The following is a 13,541-nucleotide window of genomic DNA, read 5'->3' as shown; positions in this document are numbered from 1 at the left end:
CAGAGTTATAATACTGACTCTCCTGCAGGTCACTACATTATGTCTGTTTAGTCCACAGTTATAATACTGACTCTCCTGCTGGTCACTACATTATGTCTGTTTAGTCCACAGTTATAATACTGACTCTCCTGCTGGTCACTACATTATGTCTGTTTAGTCCACAGTTATAATACTGACTCTCCTGCTGGTCACTACATTATGTCTGTTTAGTCCACAGTTATAATACTGACTCTCCTGCTGGTCACTACATTATGTCTGTTTAGTCCACAGTTATAATACTGACTCTCCTGTTCCACAGTTATAATACTGACTCTCCTGCTGGTCACTACATTATGTCTGTTTAGTCCACAGTTATAATACTGACTCTCCTGCTGGTCACTTATGTCTGTTTAGTCCATTATAATACTGACTCTCTGCTGGTTACATTATGTCTGTTTAGTCCACAGTTATAATACTGACTCTCCTGCTGGTCACTACATTATGTCTGTTTAGTCCACAGTTATAATACTGACTCTCCTGCTGGTCACTACATTATGTCTGTTTAGTCCACAGTTATAATACTGACTCTCCTGCTGGTCACTACATTATGTCTGTTTAGTCCACAGTTATAATACTGACTCTCCTGCTGGTCACTATGTCTGTTTAGTGCAGATGATGTTCAGCTTGTAAAGGTCTCTCACATATGGTCTGGTTGATAACTGTGTTGTTTGTGTGGTCTAATGCTGCCCTCTGCTGGTGCTCCTGGGAACTGCAACAGTCTCGCTGAATATATAACACTCTGAATGGTCTTTCATCTGATTTGTTTTCCTCTCTCTTTCTCTCCCTCTCTCTCTCTCTCTCTGTCTTTGTCTCTCTCTCTCTCTCTGTCTCTCTCGCTGTCTCTCTCTCGCTGTCTCTGTCTCTCTCTCGCTGTCTCTGTCTCTCTCTCTGTCTCTCTCTCTCTGTCTCTCTCTCTCTGTCTCTCTCTCGCTGTCTCTCCCTCTCTCTCGCTGTCTCTCTCTCGCTGTCTCTCTCTCTCTGTCTCTCTCGCTGTCACTGTATCTCTCTCTCTCTCTCTGCCCCCCCTCCAGGTGTGTATATCCTGATCATAGCGGGCAGTCTAGTGATGTTGGTGGGATTCTTTGGCTGCTGTGGAGCCATACGAGAGTCCCAGTGTCTGCTGGGGTCGGTGAGTTGACACACTTCCCCGAGGGGCAGAAAACACAATCAAGCTAGCTAGATAATTAGTCCGATCTAGACTGAACTCAGAATCTTCAGTAACACTGTATTTTAGAAGTACATTAGTACACACTGATTAGTGTACTAATTAGCACACTGATTAGCACACTGATTTGTAGTTCGTCAGTGTGCTTATAAGTCTCTTATAGGCCCTTTTACTAGGTCTCATTCAGCGGTGGAAAAAGTACCCAAATCTTAAACGGTCCACTCTAACCTGTCTTTGTGTTCCAGATCAGAAACCATGGAAACGGTCCACTCTAACCTGTCTTTGTGTTCCAGATCAGAAACCATGGAAACGGTCCACTCTAACCTGTCTTTGTGTTCCAGATCAGAAACCATGGAAACGGTCCACTCTAACCTGTCTTTGTGTTCCAGATCAGAAACCATGGAAACGGTCCTCTCTAACCTGTCTTTGTATTCCAGATCAGAAACCATGGAAACGGTCCACTATAGCCTTTCTTTGTGTTTCAGATCAGAAACCATGGAAACGGTCCACTCTAACCTGTCTTTGTGTTCCAGATCAGAAACCATGGAAACAGTCCACTCTAACCTGTCTTTGTGTTCCAGATCAGAAACCATGGAAACGGTCCACTCTAGCCTGTCTTTGTGTTCCAGATCAGAAACCATGGAAACGGTCCACTCTAACCTGTCTTTGTGTTCCAGATCAGAAACCATGGAAACGGTCCACTCTAACCTGTCTTTGTGTTCCAGATCAGAAACCATGGAAACGGTCCACTCTAACCTGTCTTTGTGTTCCAGATCAGAAACCATGGAAACGGTCCACTCTAACCTGTCTTTGTGTTCCAGTTCTTTGCCTGCCTGCTGATAATCTTTGGCGCTGAGGTTGCTGCTGGTGTGTTTGGCTTCTTGAACAAAGACAAGGTACCCATAATACACCGCACCAGTCCACCACGCTATTGTGGTTCCAACTGTCATTTATTGTCTTACTTCAGATAACCAATCAGACGGAGTTGTCTCGCGCTAAAGGGACGAGCGTTTGCGTCGCAGTAACGCCACCTGTCGGAAATATAATAATTATTTTTACGGTCTTGTCTGATTCTTTTCTGACAGATAATCGAAGATGTCCAGAACTATTACATCAAATCCTACAACGACAACAAAAACAACAACACAATGACACAAAACTCTTACCACAAAGTTGTAAGTACATACATTAACGCAAAACATTTTCTCCAGGGGGAAAAAAAAACTATGCTTGAAAACAATAGTCCATACGATAGATGCATAAGATTTATTGTTGATTTCAATGATGCTAAACTCTAGTTAGAACTACCGATTTACCCTCCAGAATTATTGTGACATTTTCTTTTGTTATTTTGTCTCCAGCACTTTTGGATTTTATATTAAACAATGACTATGAGGTTGAAGTGCAGACTGGTAGCTTTAATTTGAGGGTGTTTGTGAGACAGCGTTTGGGACCATGTTTTGTGGAGGTACTACTCTTTAATTTGAGGGTATCTCCATTCATATCTGATCAATCATTTAGAAATTACAGTATTTTTGTACTTAGTCCCTCACATTTTAGTGGACCAAAAAATATTGAGACAGATTGACTTATATGTGAATAAAAGTAGTCAGAAGTTTAGTATTTGGTCCCATATTCCTATCACACAATGACATTAAAATGACTATGTGGTTAGTTTTAATTTGAGGATATTTGCATCCATATCTGGTGGACCATTTTCGAAATTACAGCACTTTATGTACAAAAATATTGGAGCCGATTGACTTATATGTGAATAAAAGTAGTCAGAAGTTTAGTATTTGGTCCCATATTCCTAGCACACAATGACCACATCAAACCTGTGACTCTATAAACGTGTTGGATGCATTTTGCTGTTTGTTCTGGTTGTGTTTCAGATTATTTTGTGTCCAATAGAAATGAGATGATAAATAATGTATTGTGTCATATTTTGGAGTCACTTTTATTGCAAATAAGAATAGAATATGTGTCTAAACACTTCTACATGTAAAAATGTATGTTACCATGGTTACGGGTAACTCTGAATGAATCATGAATAACGAGTGAGAAAGTTAGAGGCATAAATATCAACCCCCCCCCCCAAAAATGCTAATCTCTCCTGTTATTGTAATGGTGAGAGGTTAGCATGTCTTGGAGCTATGATATAAGATGCTAACCTCCCCTGTTATTGTAATGGTGAGAGGTTAGCATGTCTTGGAGGTATGATATAAGATGCTAACCTCCCCTGTTATTGTAATGGTGAGAGGTTAGCATGTCTTGGGGGTATGATATAAGATGCTAACCTCTCCTGTTATTGTAATGGTGAGAGGTTAGCATGTCTTGGGGGTATGATATAAGATGCTAACCTCCCCTGTTATTGTAATGGTGAGAGGTTAGCATGTCTTGGAGGTATGATATAAAATGCTAACCTCCACTGTTATTGTAATGGTGAGAGGTTAGCATGTCTTGGAGGTATGATATAAGATGCTAACCTCTCCTGTTATTGTAATGGTGAGAGGTTAGCATGTCTTGGAGGTACGATATAAAATGCTAACCTCCCCTGTTATTGTAATGGTGAGAGGTTAGCATGTCTTGGGGCTATGATATAAGATGCTAACCTCCCCTGTTATTGTAATGGTGAGAGGTTAGCATGTCTTGGGGGTATGATATAAGATGCTAACCTCCCCTGTTATTGTAATGGTGAGAGGTTAGCATGTCTTGGAGGTATGATCTAAAATGCTAACCTCCCCTGTTATTGTAATGGTGAGAGGTTAGCATGTCTTGGAGGTATGATATAAGATGCTAACCTCTCCTGTTATTGTAATGGTGAGAGGTTAGCATGTCTTGGAGGTATGATATAAAATGCTAACCTCTCCTGTTATTGTAATGGTGAGAGGTTAGCATGTCTTGGGGGTATGATATAAGATGCTAACCTCCCCTGTTATTGTAATGGTGAGAGGTTAGCATGTCTTGGAGGTATGATCTAAAATGCTAACCTCCCCTGTTATTGTAATGGTGAGAGGTTAGCATGTCTTGGAGGTATGATCTAAAATGCTAACCTCCCCTGTTATTGTAATGGTGAGAGGTTAGCATGTCTTGGAGGTATGATCTAAAATGCTAACCTCCCCTGTTATTGTAATGGTGAGAGGTTAGCATGTCTTGGAGGTATGATCTAAAATGCTAACCTCCCCTGTTATTGTAATGGTGAGAGGTTAGCATGTCTTGGGGGTATGATATAAGATGCTAACCTCCCCTGTTATTGTAATGGTGAGAGGTTAGCATGTCTTGGAGGTATGATCTAAAATGCTAACCTCCCCTGTTATTGTAATGGTGAGAGGTTAGCATGTCTTGGAGGTATGATCTAAAATGCTAACCTCCCCTGTTATTGTAATGGTGAGAGGTTAGCATGTCTTGGAGGTATGATATAAGATGCTAACCTCTCCTGTTATTGTAATGGTGAGAGGTTAGCATGTCTTGGAGGTATGATATAAGATGCTAACCTCTCCTGTTATTGTAATGGTGAGAGGTTAGCATGTCTTGGGGGTATGATATAAGATGCTAACCTCCCCTGTTATTGTAATGGTGAGAGGTTAGCATGTCTTGGAGGTATGATATAAAATGCTAACCTCCCCTGTTATTGTAATGGTGAGAGGTTAGCATGTCTTGGGGCTATGATATAAAATGCTAACCTCCCCTGTTATTGTAATGGTGAGAGGTTAGCATGTCTTGGGGGTATGCTAACCTCCCCTGTTATTGTAATGGTGAGAGGTTAGCATGTCTTGGAGGTATGATATAAAATGCTAACCTCCCCTGTTATTGTAATGGTGAGAGGTTAGCATGTCTTTGGGGTACGATATAAAATGCTAACCTCCCCTGTTATTGTAATGGTGAGAGGTTAGCATGTCTCGGTGTATGATATAAAATGCTAACCTCCCCTGTTATTGTAATGGTGAGAGGTTAGCATGTCGTGGAGGTATGATATAAAATGCTAACCTCCCCTGTTATTGTAATGGTGAGAGGTTAGCATGTCTTGGGGGTATGATATAAATGCTAACCTCCCTGTTATTGTAATGGTGAGAGGTTAGCATGTCTTGAACTAACCTCCTGTTATTGTAATGGTGAGAGGTTAGCATGTCTTGGAGGTATGATATAAAATGCTAACCTCCCCTGTTATTGTAATGGTGAGAGGTTAGCATGTCTTGGGGGTATGATATAAGATGCTAACCTCCCCTGTTATTGTAATGGTGAGAGGTTAGCATGTCTTGGGGGTATGCTAACCTCCCCTGTTATTGTAATGGTGAGAGGTTAGCATGTCTTGGAGGTATGATATAAAATGCTAACCTCCCCTGTTATTGTAATGGTGAGAGGTTAGCATGTCTTGAGGGTTTGATATTTGTGTATCTGTAACTTAGTCACTCATCATTATTCACGATTCATTCAGGACTATCCGTAACCATGGTAACATCCACACTCCCTCTCCCCCCTGCAGCTCAACTGTTGTGGGACGTCCCAGAGCTTCTGCCCTGAGGCCCCAGCTGACACCAAGGTGGGACTAATGACAGTAGACTAACTTGGGCAAAAGATTGGAACTTTAATTTAAATCTTTATGTTGTTTCTAACGTGTGTGTGTGTGTGTGTGTGTGTGTGTAGGACTGTGAGGTGGGCATCAAGGAGTTCTTCAACAGTAAACTCTACATCATCGGTTACGTGGGGATCGGTATCGCTGGAGTCATGGTGAGAACAGGACTGGGGAGTCTGTCTCTCTCTCTCTCCCACAGACAGACACATAAACACACTGCTTTAAATTGCTCTCCAACAATGTCTCCTTTCTCTCTCGCTCTCTCTGTCTCTGTCCGTCCGTCCGTCCGATAGACTTTATTGACTTTAATTACTTACCATTACAAAAATGGTGAGACCAACAGCAATAATAATAGTAGTAGTGGACATGGGATTACATTTAACAACAACTACAACAACAATATTAATGAGAACAACAACACATTAAAGCAATGGTAGTGGACCAGTGTCAACATGACTGAGAAGACACATGACCTGGTAGTAGACCAGTGTCAACATGACTGAGAAGACACATGACCTGGTAGTAGACCAGTGTCAACATGACTGAGAAGACACATGACCTGGTAGTGGACCAGTGTCAACATGACTGAGAAGACACATGACCTGGTAGTGGACCAGTGTCAACATGACTGAGGAGACACATGACCTGGTAGTGGACCAGTGTCAACATGACTGAGGAGACACATGACCTGGTAGTGGACCAGTGTCAACATGACTGAGAAGACACATGACCTGGTAGTGGACCAGTGTCAACATGACTGAGAAGACACATGACCTGGTAGTGGACCAGTGTCAACATGACTGAGAAGACACATGACCTGGTAGTGGACCAGTGTCAACATGACTGAGAAGACACATGACCTGGTAGTGGACCAGTGTCAACATGACTGAGGAGACACATGACCTGGTAGTGGACCAGTGTCAACATGACTGAGAAGACACATGACCTGGTAGTGGACCAGTGTCAACATGACTGAGAAGACACATGACCTGGTAGTGGACCAGTGTCAACATGACTGAGAAGACACATGACCTGGTAGTGGACCAGTGTCAACATGACTGAGAAGACACATGACCTGGTAGTAGACCAGTGTCAACATGACTGAGAAGACACATGACCTGGTAGTAGACCAGTGTCAACATGACTGAGAAGACACATGACCTGGTAGTAGACCAGTGTCAACATGACTGAGAAGACACATGACCTGGTAGTAGACCAGTGTCAACATGACTGAGAAGACACATGACCTGGTAGTAGACCAGTGTCAACATGACTGAGGAAACACATGACCTGGTAGTGGACCAGTGTCAACATGACTGAGAAGACACATGACCTGGTAGTGGACCAGTGTCAACATGACTGAGAAGACACATGACCTGGTAGTAGACCAGTGTCAACATGACTGAGAAGACACATGACCTGGTAGTAGACCAGTGTCAACATGACTGAGAAGACACATGACCTGGTAGTAGACCAGTGTCAACATGACTGAGGAAACACATGACCTGGTAGTGGACCAGTGTCAACATGACTGAGAAGACACATGACCTGGTAGTGGACCAGTGTCAACATGACTGAGAAGACACATGACCTGGTAGTAGACCAGTGTCAACATGACTGAGGAAACACATGACCTGGTAGTAGACCAGTGTCAACATGACTGAGAAACACATGACCTGGTAGTAGACCAGTGTCAACATGACTGAGAAGACACATGACCTGGTAGTAGACCAGTGTCAACATGACTGAGGAGACGCATGACCTGGTAGTAGACCAGTGTCAACATGACTGAGGAAACACATGACCTGGTAGTGGACCAGTGTCAACATGACTGAGTAAACACATGACCTGGTAGTAGACCAGTGTCAACATGACTGAGAAGACACATGACCTGGTAGTAGACCAGTGTCAACATGACTGAGAAGACACATGACCTGGTAGTGGACCAGTGTCAACATGACTGAGGAGACACATGACCTGGTAGTAGACCAGTGTCAACATGACTGAGAAGACACATGACCTGGTAGTAGACCAGTGTCAACATGACTGAGAAGACACATGACCTGGTAGTAGACCAGTGTCTACATGACTGAGAAGACACATGACCTGGTAGTAGACCAGTGTCAACATGACTGAGAAGACACATGACATGGTAGTAGACCAGTGTCAACATGACTGAGAAGACACATGACCTGGTAGTAGACCAGTGTCAACATGACTGAGAAGACACATGACCTGGTAGTGGACCAGTGTCAACATGACTGAGAAGACACATGACCTGGTAGTGGACCAGTGTCAACATGACTGAGAAGACACATGACCTGGTAGTGGACCAGTGTCAACATGACTGAGGAGACACATGACCTGGTAGTGGACCAGTGTCAACATGACTGAGAAGACACATGACCTGGTAGTGGACCAGTGTCAACATGACTGAGAAGACACATGACCTGGTAGTGGACCAGTGTCAACATGACTGAGAAGACACATGACCTGGTAGTGGACCAGTGTCAACATGACTGAGAAGACACATGACCTGGTAGTAGACCAGTGTCAACATGACTGAGAAGACACATGACCTGGTAGTAGACCAGTGTCAACATGACTGAGAAGACACATGACCTGGTAGTAGACCAGTGTCAACATGACTGAGAAGACACATGACCTGGTAGTAGACCAGTGTCAACATGACTGAGGAAACACATGACCTGGTAGTGGACCAGTGTCAACATGACTGAGAAGACACATGACCTGGTAGTGGACCAGTGTCAACATGACTGAGAAGACACATGACCTGGTAGTAGACCAGTGTCAACATGACTGAGAAGACACATGACCTGGTAGTAGACCAGTGTCAACATGACTGAGAAGACACATGACCTGGTAGTAGACCAGTGTCAACATGACTGAGAAACACATGACCTGGTAGTGGACCAGTGTCAACATGACTGAGAAGACACATGACCTGGTAGTGGACCAGTGTCAACATGACTGAGAAGACACATGACCTGGTAGTAGACCAGTGTCAACATGACTGAGAAGACACATGACCTGGTAGTAGACCAGTGTCAACATGACTGAGGAAACACATGACCTGGTAGTGGACCAGTGTCAACATGACTGAGAAGACACATGACCTGGTAGTGGACCAGTGTCAACATGACTGAGAAGACACATGACCTGGTAGTAGACCAGTGTCAACATGACTGAGGAAACACATGACCTGGTAGTAGACCAGTGTCAACATGACTGAGGAAACACATGACCTGGTAGTAGACCAGTGTCAACATGACTGAGAAGACACATGACCTGGTAGTAGACCAGTGTCAACATGACTGAGGAGACGCATGACCTGGTAGTAGACCAGTGTCAACATGACTGAGGAAACACATGACCTGGTAGTGGACCAGTGTCAACATGACTGAGTAAACACATGACCTGGTAGTAGACCAGTGTCAACATGACTGAGAAGACACATGACCTGGTAGTAGACCAGTGTCAACATGACTGAGAAGACACATGACCTGGTAGTGGACCAGTGTCAACATGACTGAGGAGACACATGACCTGGTAGTAGACCAGTGTCAACATGACTGAGAAGACACATGACCTGGTAGTAGACCAGTGTCAACATGACTGAGAAGACACATGACCTGGTAGTAGACCAGTGTCTACATGACTGAGAAGACACATGACCTGGTAGTAGACCAGTGTCAACATGACTGAGAAGACACATGACATGGTAGTAGACCAGTGTCAACATGACTGAGAAGACACATGACCTGGTAGTAGACCAGTGTCAACATGACTGAGAAGACACATGACCTGGTAGTAGACCAGTGTCAACATGACTGAGAAGACACATGACCTGGTAGTAGACCAGTGTCAACATGACTGAGGAGACACATGACCTGGTAGTAGACCAGTGTCAACATGACTGAGAAGACACATGACCTGGTAGTAGACCAGTGTCAACATGACTGAGAAGACACATGACCTGGTAGTAGACCAGTGTCAACATGACTGAGAAGACACATGACCTGGTAGTAGACCAGTGTCAACATGACTGAGAAGACACATGACCTGGTAGTAGACCAGTGTCAACATGACTGAGGAGACACATGACCTGGTAGTAGACCAGTGTCAACATGACTGAGGAAACACATGACCTGGTAGTGGACCAGTGTCAACATGACTGAGGAAACACATGACCTGGTAGTAGACCAGTGTCAACATGACTGAGGAGACACATGACCTGGTAGTAGACCAGTGTCAACATGACTGAGGAAACACATGACCTGGTAGTGGACCAGTGTCAACATGACTGAGGAAACACATGACCTGGTAGTAGACCAGTGTCAACATGACTGAGAAGACACGTGACCTGGTAGTAGACCAGTGTCAACATGACTGAGAAGACACGTGACCTGGTAGTAGACCAGTGTCAACATGACTGAGGAGACACATGACCTGGTAGTGGACCAGTGTCAACATGACTGAGGAGACACATGACCTGGTAGTGGACCAGTGTCAACATGACTGAGAAGACACATGACCTGGTAGTGGACCAGTGTCAACATGACTGAGAAGACACATGACCTGGTAGTAGACCAGTGTCAACATGACTGAGACGACACATGACCTGGTAGTAGACCAGTGTCAACATGACTGAGAAGACACATGACCTGGTAGTAGACCAGTGTCAACATGACTGAGAAGACACATGACCTGGTAGTGGACCAGTGTCAACATGACTGAGAAGACACATGACCTGGTAGTAGACCAGTGTCAACATGACTGAGACGACACATGACCTGGTAGTAGACCAGTGTCAACATGACTGAGAAGACACATGACCTGGTAGTAGACCAGTGTCAACATGACTGAGAAGACACATGACCTGGTAGTAGACCAGTGTCAACATGACTGAGAAGACACATGACCTGGTAGTGGACCAGTGTCAACATGACTGAGAAGACACGTGACCTGGTATGAAAGACAAAATATTATTGACATCTTTCTCTACCTCTCTATCTCTACCTAATTCAATTTCAATTCAATTCAAGGGGTTTTATTGTCATGGGAAACATGTGTTAACATTGCCAAAGCAAGTGAGGTAGATAATATACAAAAGTGAAATAAACAATACAAATTAACAGTGAACATTACACATACAGAAGTTTCAAAACAGTAAAGACATTACAAATGTCATATTATAACTATACAGTGTTTTAACAATGTACAAATGGTTAAAGTACACAAGGATAAATAAATAAGCATAAATATGGGTTGTATTTACAATGGTGTTTGTTCTTCACTGGTTGCCTTTTTCTTGTGGCAACAGGTCACAAATCTTGCTGCTGTGATGTCACACTGTGGAATTTCACCCAGCAGATATGGGAGTTTATCAACATTGGGTTTGTTTTTGAATTCTATGTGGATCTGTGTAATCTCATCTCTCTCTCTTCTCTCTCTCTCTCTCTCTCTCTCTCTCTCTCTCTCTCTCTTCCTCTCTTCTCTCTCTCTCCTCTCTCTTCTCTCTCCTCTCTCTCTCTCCCTCTTCTCTCTCTCTCTCTCTTCCTCTCTTCTCTCTCTTCCTCTCTTCTCTCTCTTCTCTCTCTCTCCTCTCTCTTCCTCTCTTCTCTCTCTCTCCTCTCTCTTCTCTCTCTCTCTCTTCTCTCTCTCTCTCCCTCTCTCCTCTCTCTCCTCTCTCTTCTCTCTCTCTCTCTCTCTCCCTCTCTTTCTCTTTCCCTCTCTAGGTTATAGGGATGATCTTCAGCATGGTGTTGTGCTGTGCCATCCGCAACAGCAGGGAGATCATGTAACCAGGAAGAGCTTCCACTCCTCAGTCCCCCACAACAGCCCTCCTCCAGTCCCCCACAACAGCCCAACTCCAGTCCCCCACAACAGCCCAACTCCAGTCCCCCACAACAGCCCAACTCCAGTCCCCCACAACAGCCCAACTCCCGTCCCCCACAACAGCCCAACTCCAGTCCCCCACAACAGCCCTCCTCCAGTCCCCCCACAACAGCCCTCCTCCAGTCCCCCACAACAGCCCAACTCCAGTCCCCCCACAACAGCCCTCCTCCAGTCCCCCACAACAGCCCTCCTCCAGTCCCCCACAACAGCCCAACTCCAGTCCCCCACAACAGCCCAACTCCAGTCCCCCACAACAGCCCTCCTCCAGTCCCCCACAACAGCCCAACTCCAGTCCCCCCCACAACCCCAACTCCAGTCCCCCACAACAGCCCAACTCCAGATCCCCACAACAGCCCTCCTCCAGTCCCCCACATCAGCCCTCCTCCAGTCCCCCCCACAACAGCCCAACTCCAGTCCCCCACAACAGCCCAACTCCAGTCCCCCCCACAACAGCCCAACTCCAGTCCCCCCACAACAGCCCAACTCCAGTCCCCCACAACAGCCCAACTCCAGTCCCCCACAACAGCCCAACTCCAGTCCCCCACAACAGCCCAACTCCAGTCCTCCCCACAACAGCCCAACTCCAGTCCCCCAACAGCCCAACTCCAGTCCTCCCACAACAGCCCAACTCCAGTCCCCCACAACAGCCCAACTCCAGTCCCCCACAACAGCCCAACTCCCGTCCCCCCACAACAGCCCAACTCCAGTCCCCCACAACAGCCCAACTCCAGTCCCCCACAACAGCCCAACTCCAGTCCCCCCCACAACAGCCCAACTCCAGTCCCCCACAACAGCCCAACTCCAGTCCTCCCACAACAGCCCAACTCCAGTCCTCCCCACAACAGCCCAACTCCAGTCCTCCCCACAACAGCCCAACTCTAGTCCCCCACAACAGCCCAACTCCAGTCCCCCACAACAGCCCAACTCCAGTCCCCCCACAACAGCCCAACTCCAGTCCCCCCACAACAGCCCAACTCCCGTCCCCCACAACAGCCCAACTCCAGTCCTCCCCACAACAGCCCAACTCCAGTCCTCCCCACAACAGCCCAACTCCAGTCCTCCCCACAACAGCCCAACTCCAGTCCTCCCCACAACAGCCCAACTCCAGTCCTCCCCACAACAGCCCAACTCCAGTCCTCCCCTCTCACCCACTGACATCTCCACTTCTACGTTCTGTAGTCATCGTGACAAAGCTTTTCCACAGCCAGCACAAACATATAAAAAACTAACCAGTGGCCAGAAGCAAAGTTTGTAGTAATATCTAAACTGCCAGGCAACTAGATTCCAAGACATTTCACTGAATGGTTGTAAAAGACATCTGTAGGTGATATATATATATTTTTTTTTTTGGGGGGGGCAACAAGTAGCACCAGTGGCATGACTGTTGACACGATGGTCACCTTCCAGACCAACTACATTACAAAACGTTGCATTGCACCAACCAATGGTTGTGTCCCACGTCATCGACCACACAGTCGGACATTAGGTGGCTGTATCATGTGATGAGGCTTTAGCTGATGTGTCAAACACCATTCCGAGTGTTGTTGAAATCTAGCAGGCGTAAGGCAATGTAGTTAGCCTGGTGCGTGGCCATTGTGACAGCCAGCTCTGCGAGGCCGACGCCCCCGGTAACAGTGGTGGTGGTGGTGGTGTAAACGTGGTGGTGGTGGTGGTGGTGTAAACGTGGTGGTGGTGGTGGTGTAAACGTGGTGGTAGTAGTGGTGGTGGTGGTGTAAACGTGGTGGTGGTGGTGGTGTAAACGTGGTGGTGGTGGTGGTGGTAGTGGTGGTGGTGGTGGTGGTGGTAAACGTGGTGGTGGTGGTGGTGGTGGTGGTGGTAGTG

The 13,541-nt window shown here is 45.8% G+C and overlaps 1 protein-coding gene across 1 annotated transcript in view; it reads left to right on the top strand.

Moving 5' to 3' along the window:
- Positions 1 to 11,870, top strand: part of tspan2b (tetraspanin 2b) — a 60,536-nt gene extending 48,666 nt beyond the window's left edge. The window contains exons 3-9 of the mRNA XM_065021009.1: positions 1,071 to 1,168; positions 2,026 to 2,100; positions 2,290 to 2,379; positions 5,691 to 5,747; positions 5,852 to 5,935; positions 11,540 to 11,627; positions 11,795 to 11,870. Coding sequence (XP_064877081.1) covers positions 1,071 to 1,168; positions 2,026 to 2,100; positions 2,290 to 2,379; positions 5,691 to 5,747; positions 5,852 to 5,935; positions 11,540 to 11,605 — 470 coding nt within the window. The 3' untranslated portion in view covers positions 11,606 to 11,627; positions 11,795 to 11,870. The remainder of the gene's footprint in view (positions 1 to 1,070; positions 1,169 to 2,025; positions 2,101 to 2,289; positions 2,380 to 5,690; positions 5,748 to 5,851; positions 5,936 to 11,539; positions 11,628 to 11,794) is intronic.
- Positions 11,871 to 13,541: the final 1,671 nt, after the last annotated feature.

Source organism: Oncorhynchus nerka, linkage group LG7, assembly GCF_034236695.1.
Source record: "Oncorhynchus nerka isolate Pitt River linkage group LG7, Oner_Uvic_2.0, whole genome shotgun sequence".
NCBI classification, from domain to species: domain Eukaryota; kingdom Metazoa; phylum Chordata; class Actinopteri; order Salmoniformes; family Salmonidae; genus Oncorhynchus; species Oncorhynchus nerka.
Note: the sequence above shows the minus strand (reverse complement) of the source record. Positions and strands in the feature narration are given on the sequence as shown.